Genomic DNA, 20,541 nt, shown 5'->3' on the forward strand with positions numbered 1-20,541 from the left:
GATATAACGTTTGGCAAGTTCTGAGAACAGCGCCTGGCAAAGAGCAAACACCCCGCAGCCCTCTAATATTGCCGTTCCCATCCACTCTGGCAGAGCTGAAAGGTGGCGATGTGGGTTTCTAGAAAAAAAGATGTCCTTAATGTCTGTTATTGTAGCTTCCCACATGTAAACAAGTTTTCCAAATTTTTGTTAATCTTGAAACTGCACACTGTTGTTTCTGCTATAGATTTGCATGTATGTGTACTCAGTCACTCGGTTGTGTTCAACTCTTTGTGATCCCCATGGACTGTAGCCCGCCAGGCTCTTCTGTCCATGGGATTTCCCAGGCAAGAATACTGGAGTGGGTTGCTGTTTCCTCCTCCAGTGAATCTTTCCAGTCCAGGGATCGAACCTTCATCTCTTGCGTCTCCTGCTTTGGCAAGTGGATTCTCTACCATTGTGCTGTCAGGGAAGCCTGCTGTAGATTTAGTGCCAAATAGGATTTGGATTTATACATGATCTAAAGTTAGGAAATCACTAATCTCTAGATCACTCTCCTTATTTTTTGGCTGAGGAGTGTCTACCAGACTAACTAATGTGCAGGGCTAAGACTGAGCAAAATGAAACAGTTAGTGCAAGGTCCAGCCCAGAGGTCAGAGGCCTTCATCCGCTTCTGTCTCCTGCACTGATTGAGCAGGTTAAATTGGGACATCAAAATTGTAATACACACCTGAAACATTGCATTTACAAATATTTGTTCATTTACCACCTCTTTTTAAAATACAGGCCCAGGCCTTTTTTGATTATGAGCCACTGGTTAGAATTTTTTTTCTTGATGTATACCCAAGGCTTTGGCTACAGCTATCAGTTTCAATTTCTTTAACGTAGAGTGAAAAAATAGTTTGAAGCCAGTTTGAGTGCAGAATCCTTTCAGGTTTTTAAGATGTTTTCCCTTCATTCTATATACTTAAAAGTCATCAGTTAGCACAGTACTGAATTAAACTGCTTACAATTGCATATAGCTGGTATGAGCGGATCTGGGGCCAAATGCAATGGACCCAAGGTGACTATACAAGGAGTATAGTCATTGGTGACTAGACGAAGCATACAGTACAGCTCTGGAGGCAGAAGTTCTTAGGTGGGCTGGGGAGTCGTCCACCAGCAGTAGACAGGTGGCATCTGAGGGCTGGTCAGTCTGGCAGCTGGGGTAGTAAATTGGCAAACTGGAGATCACCTGTTCATCTGGGGAGCTGGTTAGGTAGGGTTGCTTAAGAGAGCTTCTGTTCTCTCTTACTCTGCTCACTTCTCTGTCTCCCAGGCCCCTAGGGTTGTATAAATACTGCAGTGTTCCCACCCTCTGGATCATAGAAATCATGTATCTCAGTTACTCAGTATGAATTCTTTGCCCTTCATTTGGCTTCGTATTTACATTTTTTTATTTTAAAAATTTTCAGACATTCTCAAACTTATAGGAATGTTGCAGGTACAGTATAAAGAGCTTTTTATCCCCTCAATCATTTGAGAGTAAGTTGCTGAGTTTCTGTCCCTTCAGCCTTGAGCAGTTGAATGTGTATTTCTCACAAACAGGGACATTCTTCTACCTAACCATAGTTCAGCCATCAGAATGAGAAAATTAATATTATGCATTAACATCTAATTCTCCGACCCCATTAACATTTTGCTAGATGTCTCAGTAATGCCCTTTACTATATATAAAATTTAAAAATATCTTTCTGAGCAGGAATTATAACCAACTCTGCCTTTACTGCATACATTTAAAATAATGGTTTGTTCCTTTAGTCTTGGAGGAGAAAATGGCAACCCTCTCCGGTGTTCTTGCCTGGAAAATCCCATGAACAGAGGAGCCTGGTGGGCTGCAGTCCATGAGGTTGTAGAGTCGGGCATGCCTGAGTGACTGAGCATGCATTCCTTTAGTGCTCTCACTCTTCTTAGAAAGACAGTCTTAGATACAGGAAGATTTTTTTTTCTCCTATGTCAAAAGTCCTTTAGAATAGAATACAAAAAATTGTCTACCTAGTTTATTAAATCAGATATTTACCAAGCCTTCATAATGTTTCAGGCTCATAGCCACAAAACCACGGTGATATCTCTAAATATCTTAAATGTTTCCTTTCTTGATTTAAAACATCACTTAATGTATTAATGGTGTCAAGACTGTGTTTAGACCAAAATGTAAAATCATATGAAACTTAGGTTTGCAGGTCTCATACTACAAACTCCAGGTTTTATTCAAAGTAATAATTTCTCTTTAACCTATAGCTGTAGGGAATAAGGTAAAGGAAAATTTCCTGAGGAAATTCTTCATTTTATACTTTCACTGTTTCTTCATATAGGAGTTTAGACTACGACCTGGATTTAGACTCTTGTTTCTTTGTCCTGTGAGTAATGTGCCCAAGAGACGATGAGCCACATGAGTACCGAACAGACGTGGGCATCGCTGTCTGTGTCTGAGATGACATGCTTCTGCCCTGAGTGTCTGGTGTTCTTTACCCAGTGATGCTTCCAAAGACAGCCCTTTTGGGTTGGTATTGCAGTTTATGGAGAGTGACAGTACTCAGTCCTGGCTTGTACTTTCTAGGGCCTCAGAAGCTCAGGAGTTGGCCCAGGAAGTTCCCAAACCAGTGGCTTCTCGCAGGAAGGGGCCAGGGTTTGCGTCATCGCTTGTCACCTTGACTGGTATTCACACTAGGCTTTACGATGAGCCTGTGCTTTTGGCAGTCCTTCATGTGAGTCATCCGCTGGTCCTCCCTTCAAACCTTCAGTGCCCGCTGTGTCATGGCCACCGTGCTCGGCACATGTAAAGATGACTAAGGCACAAGTCCCTCTCTCTGAGGGGCTTCAGTCTAGGGAAGGGAAACAAGAAAATAGAGTATTCTAGGTGCAGTGACTACTGCATTATGCCTGTGAAGGATACTCAATGGGTCCAGGCCTAACAAAAATCTTTGTAAAGGGCATTGTAAGGTCTCGGTTTTCATGATAACGTGGAGGTGAGTGGTGGGGCTGGGGATATCTGAGAAATGACAAATATCTCTTTCAAAAAGTGGGATGTGATATTAGCCTGGCTGGACATGTATCGCCCCAGTAGTTGTCAGTATTAACTTGGCTGTTCTGTGAGTTAGAAGAGTTTCCTCTCTTTATTCCCTGTTCTATATGCTTCTTCATCTCATACAAATTTCCCAGTGAAGCTGTGCTTTCTCTTGAAGAAAGAAAAAGCAGATATCCCTAGAGACCATGAGCAATGGAAAGAACTGAGCAGGGAGCCGGACGTAATCTGGGCTCTGGTCCTGGCTCTCCCGTTAATTAGCTTTGTGACCTTGGGCAGGTCACTTAACCTTTATGAGGCAGTTTCTTCAAGTGTAAAATGAAAATAATTCTCCCTTGGCTGTCCCATAGGTTTGAGGCTGTAGTTTACAGAGTGTTTTCATATACATGAATAGTCTTCCTTTTGTTATTTATGTGTTTTTATTTTTAATAAACCTCCTTTAAATGCGTTCAGATGTCTGTAATTTGATCTGTATTAACACTGGTAAAACTAGGCAGATAGCTAACTAGGTATGTAATTGTACAGCTGCCTTTCTCAGTGCCCTGAAAAATATATCAATTATTTTTCCATTGAAAGAAATTTCATTTCACCCTTTAGAAAAATTGCTATTCATGTGACTTCTTAAAGGAGTATCCTGTGGTTTGCCTTTAGTTGAAGTAGAAGTTATGTATTTATTTTTCAACTTTTGTCTTCATAGGATCTTCAATGATTTGCTGCTATGGGAACCAACAGCTCCTTCACCAGTAGAGACATTTGAAAATATTTCGTATGGTATTGGGCTTTCAGTAGCCAGTCAGCTGATTAATACCTTCAGCAAGGATAGTTTTAGTCCGTTTAAATCTACAGTTCACTATGGTAATATATTTTAGATTTCTTCTGAATTAGAATGCCTGGTTTACCAGTAAACAAAGTAGTAACCTTTTAAATTGATGGATTTAAAAATGTTTGTTTGGTTCCCCATTTATAACAATATTTTATTATATCTTTTACCGACATAGTATTTTCCCATTTCTGTTTATTAATAATATTATTAATTAAATGTTATATTTATAGTGATAGTATATACACTGTCTGAAGTTCAGTGGTAGAGAAAAACATAGAAGGTACATTTTTATTATCATACCTGATTCTTTGTAAAAATAAACAGGTAAAATGAATATTCTTGTGATAATGTTCAAGTTTGAATGTCCTTTTATTTTAATAAGCTGTTAGAACAGCTGTAATTGTGCCATTTATTTCTCATAGATGAGGAAAGTGGATCTGAGGAGGAGACTTTGCAGTATTTTTCTACTGTTGATCCCAATTATCGTTCTCGTAGGAAAAAAAAACTAGACTCCCAGAACAAGAACTCACAGAGTTTTCTCTCAGTTCTTCTGAGTATTAATCATGGGTTAATTGCAGTGTTTACAGATGTAAAGGTAAGGATTTACAGATCTAAAGTGATTTTTCAAGTGCACCTCATTTTAAAACTACCATGATACACCCAGTCAGTCATTGAGGTAGTTTGAGGTTGTTTCAGTGAGTGATAAAAGTCAGTTTTTTGAGGTGTGCCATGATGACAGCAGCTTTGGAAATTTAGCTTTCATGGCAGATCAAAAGATAGACATTATATGAACCTTCTAAACATGGCAGTTGTACTCTTGAAGTGGTAACAGTAATTTACCTGTTGTAAAGGAGGATGCAGGACGGGATCATTTGGCTGAAGAGGCCTGACCTAGCATTTTTCATACCGCCATGTTGGATGGTTCAGGAACCAGACAGCTTTGCCGCAGTGGGGAGATCCTCCTGACCTGAATCAAGGAGCATCTTGAGGGTCCTTCTTACTTTTCTGCACTTAACTAATGACTTCTCTGTGTTTTCTGATCTTCTTATTAGCAAGATAACGGAGATCTGTTGGAAAACAAGCATGGTGAATTCTGGTTAGAGTTCAGCAGCGGCTCGTTACTTTGTGTGACAAAGTATGAAGGCTTCGACGACAAGCACTACGTGTGCCTTCACTGCGGCAGTTTCAGCCTCTACCACAAAGGTGGGGCAAGTGTGGAGAAGGTGTGCTTGTTCACTGCTGGTTAGACGCGTTTAAATCTTGCTTAATAAAGAAAATTTACTGAGAACAGAAATTGATATTAGAAATTATTTTCCATGGGGTGTCCTATTCCACTGGCAAAGTAATAATTATTGTAAATTAAAAGTTGGCTTTTATGTTCTTTTTTTGCAATGACTTTATTGAGATATAATTCACATTCCATGCAATTCACCCATTGAAAGTATACATTTCAGTGGTTGTTAGTATTTCATAGAGTTGTGTAACCATTATCATAGTCAACTTGAGAACATTTTCATCACCCCCAAAAGAAACTCTGTAACCTTCAGTTGTAAACCCCTGAAGTCCTGCAGTCCCCTCTAGCCTTAAGAAGTGTTAGTCACTCAGTCATGTCTAACGCTTTGTGACCCTGTGAACTGTAGCCCTCCAGGCTCCTCTGTCAATGGGATTCTCCAGGCAAGAAATCCCTCAGTCAATGGGATTCTCCAGCCATTCCCTTCTCCAGGGGATCTTTCCGACTCAGGGATCGAACCTGTGTTGCCTCAATTGCATGCAGATTCTTTACTATCTGAGCCACCAGGGAAGCCAGCCTTAAGAAACCACTCATTTATTCTCAGTCTGTATGGATTTGCATATTCTGGATGTTTCATGTAAATGGAATCCCACAATAGAAGATTTTTTGTGATTGGCTTCTTGGCATGATGTTTTCAAGGTTAATCCAAATGTACCAGTGTTTCATTCCTTTTTTACTGCCAAGGGATAGCCCATTTTATGGATATACCATATCTTATTATACACTGATCAGTTGATTATTTTCTCTCAAGTGGTATTTCCTTTTGGTAGTACATACAGAATATACTGGTCTTTCAGTACATTCCTTGTGTTACTTCATGAATAGAAGTGGGATACTTGGACATTCTTAATGTTTATCAGATTTCCCTATTTAAATGTAACTTCCTTGACATTTCAAATCTCAATTTTTTGTTTGTAAACTTGAAGATTCACTTATTCCAACATTAGTAGAGAAGAATGAATTATTAATGCCAAGCTAGTTCTTGGTCATTTTGCCTCCAGGGTTATGTTATGTTCAGTGGAAGAACGTGGATTTTTGTTGGGTTACAGAAGTTCGTGAGTTAATTTCATGTAATCATTCTGTTATATTGTCCCCTCATTGTGGATATAGGCATAGTGGATGGAGCAGTTCCTTCTACAGAAACACGACTGCCTAGTTCAACCCGCCCACATTGGTTAGAACCTACTATTTATTCCTCTGAAGAAGATGGCCTCAGTCGAGCTTCTTCAGATGGTGTTGGAGGAGACACTTTGAATATGCTGTCTGTTGCAGTTAAAATAGTGTCTGATAAATCAGAGTCCAATACAAAGGTGTGTATTTTATACCATCAAATACTTGTTCTTGATTTGATTCACTTCAATTTAGTCTCTCAGTCATGTCTGACTCTTTGCAACCCCATGGACTGCAGCACACCAGGCTTCCCTGTCCATCACCAACTTCCAGAGCTTGCTCAAACTCATGTCCATTGAGTCAGTGATGCCATCCAACCATCTCATCCTCTGTCATCCCCTTCTCCTCCTGCTCTCAATCTTTCCCAGCATCAGGGTCTTTTCAAATGAGTCAGTTCTTCACATCAGGTGGTCAGAGTATTGGAGCCTCAGCTTCAGCAGCAGTCCTTCCAATGAACATTCAGGACTGATCTTCTTTCGGAGGGACTGGTTTAATCTCCTTGCAGTCCAAGGGTCTCTCAAGAGTCTTCTCCAACACCACAGTTCAAAAGCATCAATTCTTCAACTCTCAGCTGATTCAAGTACTAGCTAATAAAAATGATTGCATAAATATAAGATATTTGTTTTCTTAGAAAAATTTTTCAAGTTTTGAACTAGAAGGTCGTGTAGGTAATAAACATACCTTTTTGTGTTGTTCTGTGTAGGAGTTTCTCATTGCTGTAGGGCTAAAAGGAGCTACTCTCCAGCATAGAATGCTTCCTTCTGGGCTTAGCTGGCATGAGCAGGTAAGAGAGCTGGGAAGTATGTATTGATTTATTTTTTACTCTGTTAGTATGTACTGCACTTACTGAAGAGTTCACAAATCATAAATGTTCAGTGCTCATTGAATTTTCATGAAGTAAATACTCCTATATAAACATTGCCTCTTGTGTTAGAAAATAGGACATTATCACCACCCCAGAATGTAATTGATTTTTTACCTTAATGTTTGGTTCTTAAACATCTCAAAAACAGAGTTATCTTCTGTCATTAAAGGGACAGGACCAATACAGTGCCTGTCATAGAGGAAAATAAATGATGTGTTGACTTGCACTTATAACTGTATATTCTTTTTTTTCCTTTTTTAATAACCATATATTCAAGTATCATAGTTTCAGAATTATTCCCTAGGCCAACAACATACATTGAGGCATTTATAAGGATTTATGTAATAAATTTCCAATGTAATAACTGTATTTGGTTAATTATATTTTTTCAGAGGAAACTTTGGGTAAAGTTCACTCTTCTTTACCTGAGAATAAAAACTGTACTCTATGTAATTCTTGTTCATTTTTCTTAGAAAGAGAAACCTTTTCTTTGCTTTTGGAAAATAAGTTGTTTTAAACTTAAATGCTTTCAGAAACATCCTGAAACATAAAGTGTATATAGAGAGGGGATAGAGAGATGGTTAGTCTGCTGGCTGTCGGTAAGAGAGAGATTCAGCCTAACCTTTTAATTTAGATAGAAATATAGGAGGGTAAATGGTGGTGAGAGGACTGGTTTTCAGACCGACCTGGGTATAAATGAACGGGAAAGGAACTTCTCCCCACAGTGGGTTTACAAAAAACCAGAAGGAGAGTTTTAAACAGACTTTAGGAAAAAAAATTTTTATTTATTTATTTATTTTTTTCAAAAAAAATTATTCCAAGCAAAATCATGTTGATGGTAGATTATACATACTTTTGTAGTTTCATAGGAGATGATTTTTCCAAGATCCCTGTAGCAGTGTGATTGTTAGATGAATCTCTTCATTTCAAATCCTAGTTTTGCAAATACTTTTTGAAGTAAATTCCTTCAAATGATGATTTTTTTTTCTTCTAACATTATGATTTTTCATTAAATGGTTGATTTTTTTATAAGCTATTTTATTTCATGTTGGTATTAAGGATATCATATCAAAACTCTTTTTTTCTTCTAAAGCAGGGCATTTTATATTTTTGTGATTATAGATTTTATACTTCTTGAATATTGCTGATGAACCTGTTCTGGGATATAATCCTCCAACTTCATTTACAACCTTTCATGTTCATCTCTGGAGCTGTGCACTTGATTATAGGTGAGTTCCTAAGTGGAGCAAAATAAAGTTTTACTCTTTAAGATATGTACTGAGTTTTGAAAAAAATATTCAGTAGAGTTAAGGTTCAAAATGCTCTTTAAAGGGGTTTCTTTTGTTGTGACAGACTAATGTTCTCTTGTTTCTGTGTCATATTAGGCCTCTTTATTTGCCAATCCGATCTCTTCTTACTGTTGAAACATTCAGCGTTTCAAGTAGTGTCGCCTTGGATAAATCATCTTCTACTCTCAGGTACCATATAAACCTCACTGTCCACTGAATGCAGCTGTTCAAAACATACCTTTAATTAAAGTCTCAATTGTGTGTTAAAAGCAACATTCTTTTACTGTTAGTCATGTTCCTTTATCTAAGTTTTCCATTTTTCTTTCTCAGGTGATTCATCCCATCTCTTCAGTTCATTACTGTATTTCATTTTTTAGGGTGAAAATTAACTCTTGAGATTGTTAGTTTACTTTTTAAAACATTTATGTATAAACTTCCTATAAGACTTGATGCACTTTATTTTCCTAATTTAAACTTTGTGATTTGGTCATCTATTAAAACTGCTAAAAATTTAGAATTAATTTGAGCAGATGTTTAATCTCAGTCACACCATTTAAATATTTGTTACTCATAAACAGTGAGTTTTAAAGAAAATGTTCGATGACATTTATAAGTTAGAGTCTTCATATGACTTTGATAACATTTATATGAGATAGAATGGTACAACTAAGTGATCATGCAGCGTATATTTGAGGTTAGTTTTTCAGGTCTTGATTTTATCTTTTTTTCCTCCCCAGAATAATTTTGGATGAAGCTGCTTTACACCTGTCTGACAAGTGTAATACTGTTACTATAAATTTGAATAGAGGTAAGAGTTAAAAAAAACAGTATCTAGGATAGATGAATGCAGTTTTATTTTTTGTATCTCAATATTTTTTAAATATTTTAACTCTGAAATAATGCCATGAAATTAAAAGACGCTTACTCCTTGGAAGAAAAGTTATGACCAACCTAGACAGCATATTCAAAAGCAGAGACATTACTTTGCCAAGTCATGTATGGATGTGAAAGTTGGACTATAAAGAAAGCTGAGTACCGAAGAATTGATGCTTTTGAACTGTGGTGTTGGAGAAGACTCTTGAAAATCCCTTGGACTGCAAGGAGATCCAACCAGTCCATCCTAAAGGAAATCAGTCCTAAATGTTCATTGGAAGGACTGATGCTGAAGCTGAAACTCCCAATACTTTGGCCACCCCATGTGAAGAACTGACTAAATTGAAAAGACCCTGATGCTGGGAAAGATTGAAGGCGGGAGGAGAAGGGAACGACAGAGGATGAGATGGTTGGATGGCATCACCAACTCAATGGACATGAGTTTGAGTAAACTCCAAGAGTTGGTGATGGACAGGGAGGCCTGGTGTGCTGCAGTCCATGGGGTGGCAAAGAGTTGGACACGACTGAGTGACTGAATTGAACTGAAGGGTCTTATCAGTTTGAATATTGTAATACCAGTTTGTAATATCACTAACATTGATGAAATGTATCAAATTATATATACTTAATTAATATAAGGCAAATTTTGTTTCTAACTGAAAATAAAGAGAACTGTAGGATTTTTGTAGGTTGAAGCTGTATTTCCATTATAAGTATTTGCAGTACTGCCTGCCACAAATTTTAAAGAAATGCTGGTTTTATTAGATGTCTGTTGGATAAGCATTTTTTAAAAGTTATACTCAGATATTTTATTAATTAAAATTTGTTTAGATTATGTTCGTGTGATGGATATGGGACTTTTGGAATTAACCATAACTGCAGTAAAGTCTGATTCCGATGGAGAGCAAGTAAGTTATTAAAATAGATATTTTTACTTGAGTATTTTTATTTTATAGAAGAGGCTAAAAACATACTGAACTTTTTTCTACTTGCCTAAATTTGGTCAGAAATAGATAAAATATTTTAAAATTAAGATTGAGTTATTATAAATACATATTTCCTGTGGCAAAACAAATTATATTTTATTTAATGTAAACCTCTGCGAAATGTTTCTTCTCTTGTTTTGGTAAATGTTCTTATCCTTTTTTTCCCTCTTTCCTGTCCAGACTGAACCGCACTTTGAATTGCACTGTTCGAGTGACGTCGTCCATGTTAGAACGTGCTCAGACTCTTGTGCTGCTCTAATGAATCTAATTCAATATATTGCAAGCTATGGGGACTTACATGCCACTAACAAGGCAGACGTGAAGCCAGGAGCTCCTCAAAGAAAGGTGAAGGTACAGCCACCAACCATATTCTTAAGAAATCACTAGCCCTGCCCGGTTCCATCCAGATGAGTGGCATGGGGACATTAGCGAGGTCTTCTTGGCAGTTGTAGGGTAAAAAGGAAACTGAAAAATCATCTGTCTGTTCCTTAGTTTTAAGGCAGTGGGGCCTAGAAAGGTGATTCCACAGGCCTTTTGGGAAAACAGTTCTGCTGTTTGATGCTCTTGATTTTAGAACGTTCATCTTCTCAACCAGCAAACGTTTTCCCAGACTTACGTTATTTTTGTATGTCCTCAGGGAAGAAAGAAAACATTTATCATCATGCGAGAGCCTGTTATATGCAAGTTGTATGTAAAAATGCTATGAGAAAGTAGATGGCAGGAATTAGTATTATTACCAGAAGACTCATTTATGTGATATTCTCTTTCATGTTTGAAAGGATCCAATTTTGAGTATACTTTCTCAATGTGATTTCCTCTTACCCAGCACAGTCAACAGGTTAAAGGTTATTATCTCTATTTTGTAGATGAATAAGTCAAGACCCAGAGAATTTAGGGAATTTACCCTAATTAAGAGCAGATACAGCCACAATATGCCTGTTTCGATTCTCAGTTCAGGGCTTTCCTGTGCCCCTAGCTGTCACTTCTTTGCCCTCTATGTCCAGATTGAACAGTGTCCGGTTTGTTTAGCGTTTTCTGTTTTTCAGTGTTTTCATTCTTCTTCGTGGCCTCTTCTGTGGACAGAATTCTCAGCCCCCTCAGGTCAGTAGTCTCCACTAACGATCTGACAGGCCTCGTGTCACCTTTCCCTCAGGCTGATCTTACTCCTCATTTAGGTGACACTTCTGTTTTTGTTTCCTTGTTCCTGCTATTGTCTCGTTGATAATAAAGTGATTGATGACATACTCTCCCTACTGGTTCTTCTCTTTTTAAAAATAATTTCCAGTTTTTTTGTTGTTGTTCAGTTGCTCATTTATGTCCGACTCTTTGCAGCCTTATGGACTGCAGCACACCAGGCTTCCCTTCATTGTCTCCTGGAGTTTGGTCAAACTCACGTCCGTTGAGTCAGTGATGCCATCCAACCATCTCGTCCTCTGTCGTTCCCTTTCTCTTCTCACCTTCGGTCTTTCCCAGCATCAGGGTCTTTCCCAATGAGTCAGTTCTTTGCTTCAGGTGGCCAGAGTATTAGAGCTTTAGCTCTAGCATCAGTCCTTCCAGTGAATATTCAGGGTTGGTCCCCTTGAGGATTGACTGGTTTGATATCTTTGCTGTCTAAGGGATTCAAGAGTCCTCCAGCCCCACAGTTCAAAAGCATCAGTTCTTTGATGCTCACCTTTCTTTATGGTTCAGCTCTCACCCCCACACATCACTACTAGAAAAACCACAGGTTTGACTCTACGGACCTTTGTTGGCAAAATTATGACTCTGCTTTTTAATGTGCTGTCTACGTTTGGCATAGTTTTTCTTCCAAGGAGCAAGCATCTTTTAATTTCATGGCTGCAGTCATCATCTGCAGTGATTCTGGAACCCAAGAAAATACAGTCCGTCACTGTTTCCAGTGTTTCCCCATCTATTTGCCATGAAGTGATGGGACTGGATGCCCTGATCTTCATTTTGAATATTGAGTTTTAAGCCAGCTTTTTCACTCTTCTCTTTCACCTTCATCAAGAGGGTTTTTAGTTCCTCTTGCTTTCTTCCGTAAGGGTGGTATCATCTGCGTTACTGAGGTTTTTCATATTTCTCCTTGTAATCTTGATTCCAGCTAGTGCTTCATCCAGCCCAGCATAGAAGTTAATCTACAGTTTATTAGAAATTATTTTAAATTATCCCTTCCAAATGGAGAAGGAAATGGCAACCCACTCCAGTACTCTTGCCTGGAAAATCCCATAGACGGAGGAGCCTGGTAGGCTGTAGTCCATGGGGTTGCAGAGAGTCAAACACGACTGGGCAACTTCACTTTCACTTCCAAATGAAATCTTTCCATTTTAGAGTCATGCTGACATTTTAAATGCATGATTTGGATTTAATGAATCCATAGTTCGTTAACATAAATTGTTAAGCATTGGTGCTAGAATTTAACCTCATGAACCACCATTTAGTAGATCTCCCCTCTCATATATTCCCCCTACTGTCTTTAGGTATATGTTTGTTCCAAGAAATGAGACTTGGCTCTGCAGTGGCTTTGCCTCCAAGGTGAAGGTCATGGCAGCAGTCAGATTTGAGCAGATCAGACTCTGCAGAGAGATCCCTTATCCCCCAGCTTCAGTGCAGCGTTTTTCACCTTTCTTCTCTTCTAATCTGTTACCTCTTCAAAATTCAGTTAAACTGTGCTGGCATTGAGATGATAACACACTTATTTCTATTTGCCAGCAGTCATTGGGGTGAAAACGATGATACTAAAGACTTAAAAATGTAACAGCTGTTGAGTAGAATATAGAAAAATGAACACGTTTCTGTTTCTGATGTTTGTATAAAACGTGGTCTATTTCCAGGACAAAATAACTTTCAAGTAGTGTGCTGTTTAGAGCATTTTCAATTGTTTCTAATTAGTGTTTTTGGCTGTAGGTAGATTCTGTTGGTCGGTCATCCTCACGCGGTCCAGTACTTCCTGAAGCAGATCAACAGATATTACGAGATTTGATGAGTGATGCTATGGAGGAGATTGACATGCAAGAAGCAGCTTCATCTGTAAAACCACAGTCTAATGGTGAGACAGACCCAGGACTTTTTCCCTGAGAGCTGCGATGTAGTTGAGGCTGACATTGTTTGCATTCTTACAGATTGCTCAATAAGTAACTAAAAGACAAGTCTGAGTTTTGGTGGGTATTTATTAGTCAGTCAGTTTGTGTTTATTGAGTATCTAGTAAATAAATAAATAATACTGGCTAGAGGCTTCCCTTGGACAAGGAAATGGCAACGCACTCCAGTATTCTTGCCTGGAGAATCCCAGGGACGGCGGAGCCTGGTGGGCTGCCGTCTATGGGGTCGCACAGAGTCAGACACGACTGACGTGACTTAGCAGAGGCTTCCCTGGTGGCTTAGCAGTAAGGAATCTGCCTGCCAATGCAGGAGATGTGGGTTTGCTGCCTGGGTGGGGAAGATGCCCTGGAGGAGGAAACGGCAACTCACGGCTAGTATTCTGGCCTGGGAAATCCCATGGACAGAGGAGCCTGGTGGGCTACAGTCCATGGGGTCACGAAGAGTCGGACGTGACTGAGCAACTGAACAACAACAACAACAGATTTTTATAGGAGACACAGATAAGTTGCAAGACAAAGCTTATGTTTTCTGGTAGCTTATAGTTTAGTAAAACAAACTGGCGCTAAACCAGACTGATGCTAGTATTTAGAATGATTGAGAAATGATCGAAGAAGACACTTCAAAAGGTAGTATATACTCTGTAATCAGTTTGGAAAAAATTTGGAATCCTCTCTTTAAACTCGTGAAAGCTGAGATGAGTTGGCTTTGAAAAAGTAGATAGGACTTAGGTGTGTAGAGTAAAAGAGAAGATAATTTTAGCAAGGTCATTAATGCCAAGAATCACAGATAGGCATGTGTGAGCCTTAATGATGTAGTAACTCAGGCTATTAATACTGTAGCAAAAGTTCCCTTCTTATTGAGAAGAATTAGCTAATAACATTAGATAATTGGGAGGTGCCAGATGGAGAATTCTGAAAGCCAAGTGAAGCGTCTAAATATTTTTGAAGTATTTATATAGAAAACATTTTTTTCTGTTTAGATGAGCATTCTAATTTCTACATGTTGTGAAATCTTAATTTTAAAAAATTGTTTCATAATGTGATAAAAGTCTCGCATTCAATGTTGCTTACATTCTAATTTAGAATAAATCAGAGCTAAGGAAGCAAATGGGAATTTTTAGCTCCCTATGTACTAGGCATTATTTGTAATAAATGTTTGCAACTAACCTACTTATACTGGAAAGAACATTTAATGAGTATTTATTGAGCAGCTTCATTACCCAAGATTCTGTACTGGGTGCTGGGCACTTACAAGGGTGAACGGGTTCAACATGCTGCCACAGAAGAATTTAAAGTCTAATTTGTGAGCCTTGTGAAGCTAAGATGTCACCATATTCATCTTAGTGTCTTTAGTCCATACCACAGGATTTGGTTTGAATGAGTGAATGGGGAAAGAATTAATGTGTCTAATACGTGATATAAATGTGTAAAAATAAGTGTTCACATACAGATTTTTTTTTTAATTTTATTTTTTGGGTGCACCTCTGCAGCATGCGGGATCCTAGTTCCCCAGCCTGTGCCCCCTTCAGTAGAAGCAAGTCTTAACCACTGGACCAGCAGGAAATTTCCTACATACAGATTTTTGCACACATGCAACTTTTTGTCTTTATATTCAGATAGCTGATCTGTGTCCTGTTTGTGTATCCAGTGCCCCAAGGAGTCTTTTTATTGCTCAGAATCATTGCCTGGCTGAAGACATGCTCGGGAACTGTTCCAATCCCCCCACCCCCGGACCCCAGGTAGAGATTTCCCGCAGTTGTAGGTGAAGCACCACTGGGTGCAGTGATTTCCCTTCCCCTTGCTATATGGTCCAAGGAGAGTTTGTTCCAGAACGCCACCTACAGGACATAATTCAGTATGCAATTCTGGCCAAAGTAGAACTGCAATCAACACTCACTGCCTGCTGCCGAATTCCTGAACTTCTCTGACACTGAATAACTTTGAGGAGATGTCTGTAACTTTATGAGTTCATCGTTTGCTGTTTTCTTAGGAAACTTAAAACTTATTATTAGTCTTTTTATTAGAAGTCAGAAGATTATTGTAAGAAATAAATGAGATACTGTGGGGTAAGAGTGCTAACATAATGCATAACTGACTCATGACTAAAGTGTTTAATAAATGTTGTTATTATTGATGTTCCGAAATGTGCCGAAATTGACTGTTGTAATCTTTTCCCCTAGGTGTTTCTGATGAAAAATCTCAAGTTCAGGAACCATGTTGTTCAGACCTCTTCCTGTTTCCTGATGAGAGTGGAAACGTGTCCCAGGAGCCTGGCCCCACTTACGCCTCATTCACCCACCACTTGATTAGTGATGCAGTGACAGGCGTGCCCTCGGAAAATGACGACTTTTGCATTCTTTTTGCACCAAGAGCAACTGTTCAGGTAGTAAATTGATAACAAAATTAAAGTCTTGAAATAATGTTACAAATAGAAGTGACCAAAGGTCATCTGAAAAAGATTCTTTAGATTTTGTTAACTCTTCACAATTCAGAATTACTTGCTTTTGTAATTTACTGTTGATGCTTTGTAAATATTTGTTATACTTTACCCTTTTTATGACATGTCTGTGAGGGACTCGGAAGAATGCTATTTTTAAAATCTCCTGCATGGTTTATTGAACTACAGAGGAAGTGTGTAGTTTGTACCCTAAAGTACCTCTTCAGGATAATGAAATTAAATGGCAGAAGAGTTCTATACAGAGGTGTTAACACAAGAATTGGGAAAGATAAGATGTGGTTTGTGTGAAGGCTGATGGTTGACTAATAGATGTAATTTCCACTTTATTGTCATGCTTACATTTAAAAAGCATAGTCTGGATTTAATGAATCCACAGTTCACTAAACAAAATGGTTAAGCACTGACTCTATGCCTTTTTATTATCAAACAAGTAGTAAAAGCCAAATTGTAGACTATAAAAAATTCTTAGGAATGATTCACATAGAAGAGCAAATTCATTTTGTAGTGAAGGAAGCAAAGTGTATTATGTGACAATTATTGTCAGTATTTAGTGTCCACTTTATATAAGGAAATTATTCAAAAGAATGCAGAGTCAAGAAGTTCCCTTGAGAAGGGAATGGTACTCAATGGTTTCTACTTAGATAAGAGAGTATGTATTAACTGTTCCTTTGTCTTAGGAGAAGGAAGAAGAACCAGTTGTAAAAATAATGGTTGATGATCCAATTGTGATAAAAGAGAATTATTTTAGTCTGCCTGTTAAGAAGACAGATACGAGCAAAGCCCCGTTACACTTTCCCATTCCTGTCGTTCGGTACCTGGTTAAAGAAGTCTCTCTTGTTTGGCATCTTTATGGAGGAAAAGATTTTGGAACAGCCCCTCCTACTTCTCCAGCTAAAAGTTACATGTAAGTAAATTTCTACATACGTCTATTTGGCAGGCCAATATATTCTTTTCATTAAAAATACATAGGATTTACTCTTTCAAGAATTATTAATAAGTATGACCCAGAGCCTGTCTGTGTTCAAAAGGGAGAAACAGTTACATGAGCAAATGAGGGCAGTGAAGTGAAGGGTCTGTCAGGAGTTAGGGACCTCGCGTGCCCCTGGTTCTCTAGCATCCAGCACCCGGCAGGGTACCAAGCACAGAGTTGATGCCTCTGAAGTACCTATTAAAAGTGAGTGCGTTATCCTTTAGTTCTGAAAGAAAACTAGACAGACTAGGTGGAGACTGGGGGCAAGCGTTCTCTTGGGGTGGGAGGGTCAGAAAAGGCTTCATGTAGCGGGAACCTCGGACACAACATTGTGAGGACTTTTTCTATTTAAAAGTGCTTTTTAAAAAACTTGACACTTTCCTGTAATTCTTTTATGTATTAATTGGAATTTCTCGGACTTGTCTTCTGATTCTCAGGGGTTTCTGAAGTAATAGGAACTTAGAAGGAGGTCTCATTTCTAAGTCTGCCTGTGATACGCACACCAACATCATAGTTAGATTCTTCTGTACTTTTAAATACTTAGCAAGTAGATGATTGCTGTGATGACAGTAATAAAATGTATGCTGTCAGTGCCTCCAAGGTGTAAAAGATGTAGTTTAAATGTATAACAATACAGTTTTTGGCAATGTTTTGATAGGTCTGTAATCTTGTTTTCTCTTTTCATCTTGTTATTTTTCCTGATGTCATTCGTTGCCTTCCTTTGACTATTCCTTTAATAAAAGGTTTTATTTTTTCATTTATAGTAGTCCCCATAGCTCACCTTCTCACACCCCTACAAGACATGGACATAATATGGTTTGTGGGGGAAAAGGAAGAAACCATGACTTTTTAATGGAAATACAGTTAAGCAAGGTAAGATGGCATTTTAAAAGGAAAAATCCACTGAAGTAAGAGCATTAGTGACGGTTCTTTGGTTCTATCCTGCCCCCTGCCCTGTGTGATCTTGGAGCCTAAGTGGAAAAGTGCAGCGGACTTGTATAAATCTTACCTCTTACTCTTTTTCAGATATTCTGAAAAGATTTAGTTTTTGTTTTTCCAGGCTACCCTCCAGAGCAATGTCTCAAAGTTGAACAAGCACCAGAATCCCCCTGAGGACTTAGTAAAACACAGGTTGCTGGGTCCAGAGTTTCTAGTTCAGTAGGGCTGCAGAAGGGCCCATGAATTTGCATTTTTAATAAGTTCCCAGGTGATTCTGATACTACTTTACCCAGGACCACACTTGGGGAACCACCGCCCTGGAGTGTCTCTGGGGAGGCCTGCCATGGAATAAGCACACAGGTCAGGTCCGGTGTGAACATCTAGAGACCAGGAGGGCCAGGCTGCCAGGGACACTGATGCATTTAATTCTGTCAGCTTGTCTGGGGTTCTGATAGGTGTCATATGTTAGGGTGCTTAATATGGCAGTGGTGACAGCTCCATATACTTAACTGTATCCTTGCCCCTTTTTGGAACTTGAACCTTGCCTCCAAGCAGTTTCATTAGGGGAACAAGATGATAATTTTATGAGTTAATCCTATTGAAGGTTTTGCTTGAAAAGGATGGGGATTTTACCAAGGTCAGATAGGAAATGTCAGTCAGGCTTATCCTTGTATGATCCAATACACGTGGATTAATAAGTAAATATGTGAACAAATGGAGGATTGTTACACTGTTCTCTGAAAGCGGAATCAGAAGCTGATAATTTAATGAAAATGTGTGATATTTTACATTTTAAAGAGAAAATCTGTTTTAAATAGAGTGTCGAGGTGGTTCTGTATTCTTTCCGTCTGTGAAGGTGAAGTTTCAGCACGAGGTGTACCCGCCCTGCAAACCAGAATGCGAGTCGAGCCTTGTGGAGCACCCGGTGTCCCGGCAGGTGTTCATCGTGCAGGATCTTGAAATTCGAGATCGTCTGGCAACGTCACAAATGAATAAATTTTTGTACCTGTATTGCAGTAAAGAAATGCCTCGGAAAGCTCATTCCAACATGGTAAAATTTAAAACTTCATATATTTTGTTGCTATATTTGTTTAGGAAAAGTATTTCTATTATATCTAAAATATATATAAATTATACCTATTATAACTGCAGAAGATTTGGGGAAAATTATGAGATTTTCATTTTACTATTAAAATCCCTTTTAAATATGCTGCTTAAAGTTTTATTTTTAAAAAATTATTTTGTGACTTCCCTGGTGGCCCAGTGGTTAAGACTTTGCCTTCCAACACAGGGTGTGTGTGTGTGATCCCTGGTCATAGAGCCAAGATCCCACATGCCTCACAGCCAGAAGACCAAAACATGAAACAGAAACTCTGTTATAACAGATTACCTGAGGAAAACCAGAAGTCCGTTGTGATCTACACGAAACACGTGCACAAGGAGCTCCCTTGTGGTCCAATAGTTTGGACTCTGAACTTTCGTTGCCAAGGGCCCAGGTTTGATACCCTAGTTAGGGAAATAAGACCCCACAAGCCACACAGTGTGGTCAAGCGCGTGACACACATACACACACACACACACACGATATTGACACAGAGGGAAATAAGACCCCACAAGCCACACAGTGTGGTCAAGCACGCGACACACACACACACACACACACACACACACACACACACACACACACGATATTGACACAGAGGGAAATAAGACCCCACAGGCCACACAGTGTGGTCAAGCGCGCAACACACACACACACACACACACACACACGATATTGACACAGAGGGAAATAAGACCCCACAAGCCACACAATGTGGTCAAGTGCATCACACACACACACACACACACACACACACACACGATATTGACACAGAGGGAAATAAGACCCCACAAGCCACACAGTGTGGTCAAGCGCGCGACACACACACACACACACACACACACACACGATATTGACACAGAGGGAAATAAGACCCCACAGGCCACACAGTGTGGTCAAGCGCGCAACACACACACACACACACACACACACACACACACACATGATATTGACACAGAGGGAAATAAGACCCCACAAGCCACACAGTGTGGTCAAGTGCGCGACACACACACACACACACACACACACACATGATATTGACACAGAGGGAAATAAGACCCCACAAGCCACACAGTGTGGTCAAGTGCGCGACACACACACACACACACACACACACACATGATATTGACACAGAGGGAAATAAGACCCCACAAGCCACACAGTGTGGTCAAGTGCGCGACACACACACACACACACACACACACACACACATGATATTGACACAGAGGGAAATAAGACCCCACAAGCCACACAGTGTGGTCAAGTGCGCCACACACACACACACACACACACACACAATATTGACACAGAGGGAAATAAGACCCCACAAGCCACACAGTGTGGTCAAGCGCGCGACACACACACACACACATGATATTGACACAGAATTGTTAGCAGTGTTCCAGATTTCTAACTTTTTCAATTTTAGTAGCATAGAAATTCTCAGCTGAGGTCTTTCAGAAGAAAACATTATAGAAGTTACCTTTGGAGTATGGATCTATGGATTTAGATCCAGGGGCTTAGCAGACTCCTCTGAGACTGCAAGTACAACATTATCATTTGCTTTTTTTCCCCGCTAAAGAGAATCCGTATCTTTCATCAGATTCTTAAAAGAGTATCTGACCAAAAAAAGT

The 20,541-nt window shown here is 39.2% G+C and overlaps 1 protein-coding gene across 7 annotated transcripts in view; it reads left to right on the forward strand.

Moving 5' to 3' along the window:
• The window catches only part of ATG2B (autophagy related 2B), an 81,361-nt gene that overhangs the window by 38,413 nt on the left and 22,407 nt on the right, over positions 1–20,541 (forward strand). For 2 of the 7 annotated variants that reach the window (XM_086363035.1, XM_086363039.1), the window contains 16 exons: positions 3,741–3,898; positions 4,289–4,461; positions 4,919–5,069; positions 6,268–6,467; positions 7,031–7,111; positions 8,315–8,421; positions 8,578–8,670; positions 9,219–9,289; positions 10,186–10,262; positions 10,521–10,691; positions 11,424–11,441; positions 13,245–13,386; positions 15,619–15,821; positions 16,574–16,800; positions 17,631–17,739; positions 18,662–18,856. In XM_086363035.1, coding sequence (XP_086219161.1) covers positions 3,741–3,898; positions 4,289–4,461; positions 4,919–5,069; positions 6,268–6,467; positions 7,031–7,111; positions 8,315–8,421; positions 8,578–8,670; positions 9,219–9,289; positions 10,186–10,262; positions 10,521–10,691; positions 11,424–11,441; positions 13,245–13,386; positions 15,619–15,821; positions 16,574–16,800; positions 17,631–17,739; positions 18,662–18,856 — 2,176 coding nt within the window. Of the gene's footprint in view, positions 1–3,740; positions 3,899–4,288; positions 4,462–4,918; positions 5,070–6,267; positions 6,468–7,030; positions 7,112–8,285; positions 8,422–8,577; positions 8,671–9,218; positions 9,290–10,185; positions 10,263–10,520; positions 10,692–11,386; positions 11,442–13,244; positions 13,387–15,618; positions 15,822–16,573; positions 16,801–17,630; positions 17,740–18,661; positions 18,857–20,541 lie in introns of those variants that run through there. The other 5 variants (XR_015149430.1, XM_086363036.1, XM_086363037.1 and 2 more) reach the window with 5 other exon arrangements.

Source organism: Bos grunniens, chromosome 21 (genome assembly GCF_055505025.1).
Source record: "Bos grunniens cultivar Pamir isolate PY7600 chromosome 21, Bosgru_T2T1.0, whole genome shotgun sequence".
In the NCBI taxonomy this organism is placed as follows: domain Eukaryota; kingdom Metazoa; phylum Chordata; class Mammalia; order Artiodactyla; family Bovidae; genus Bos; species Bos grunniens.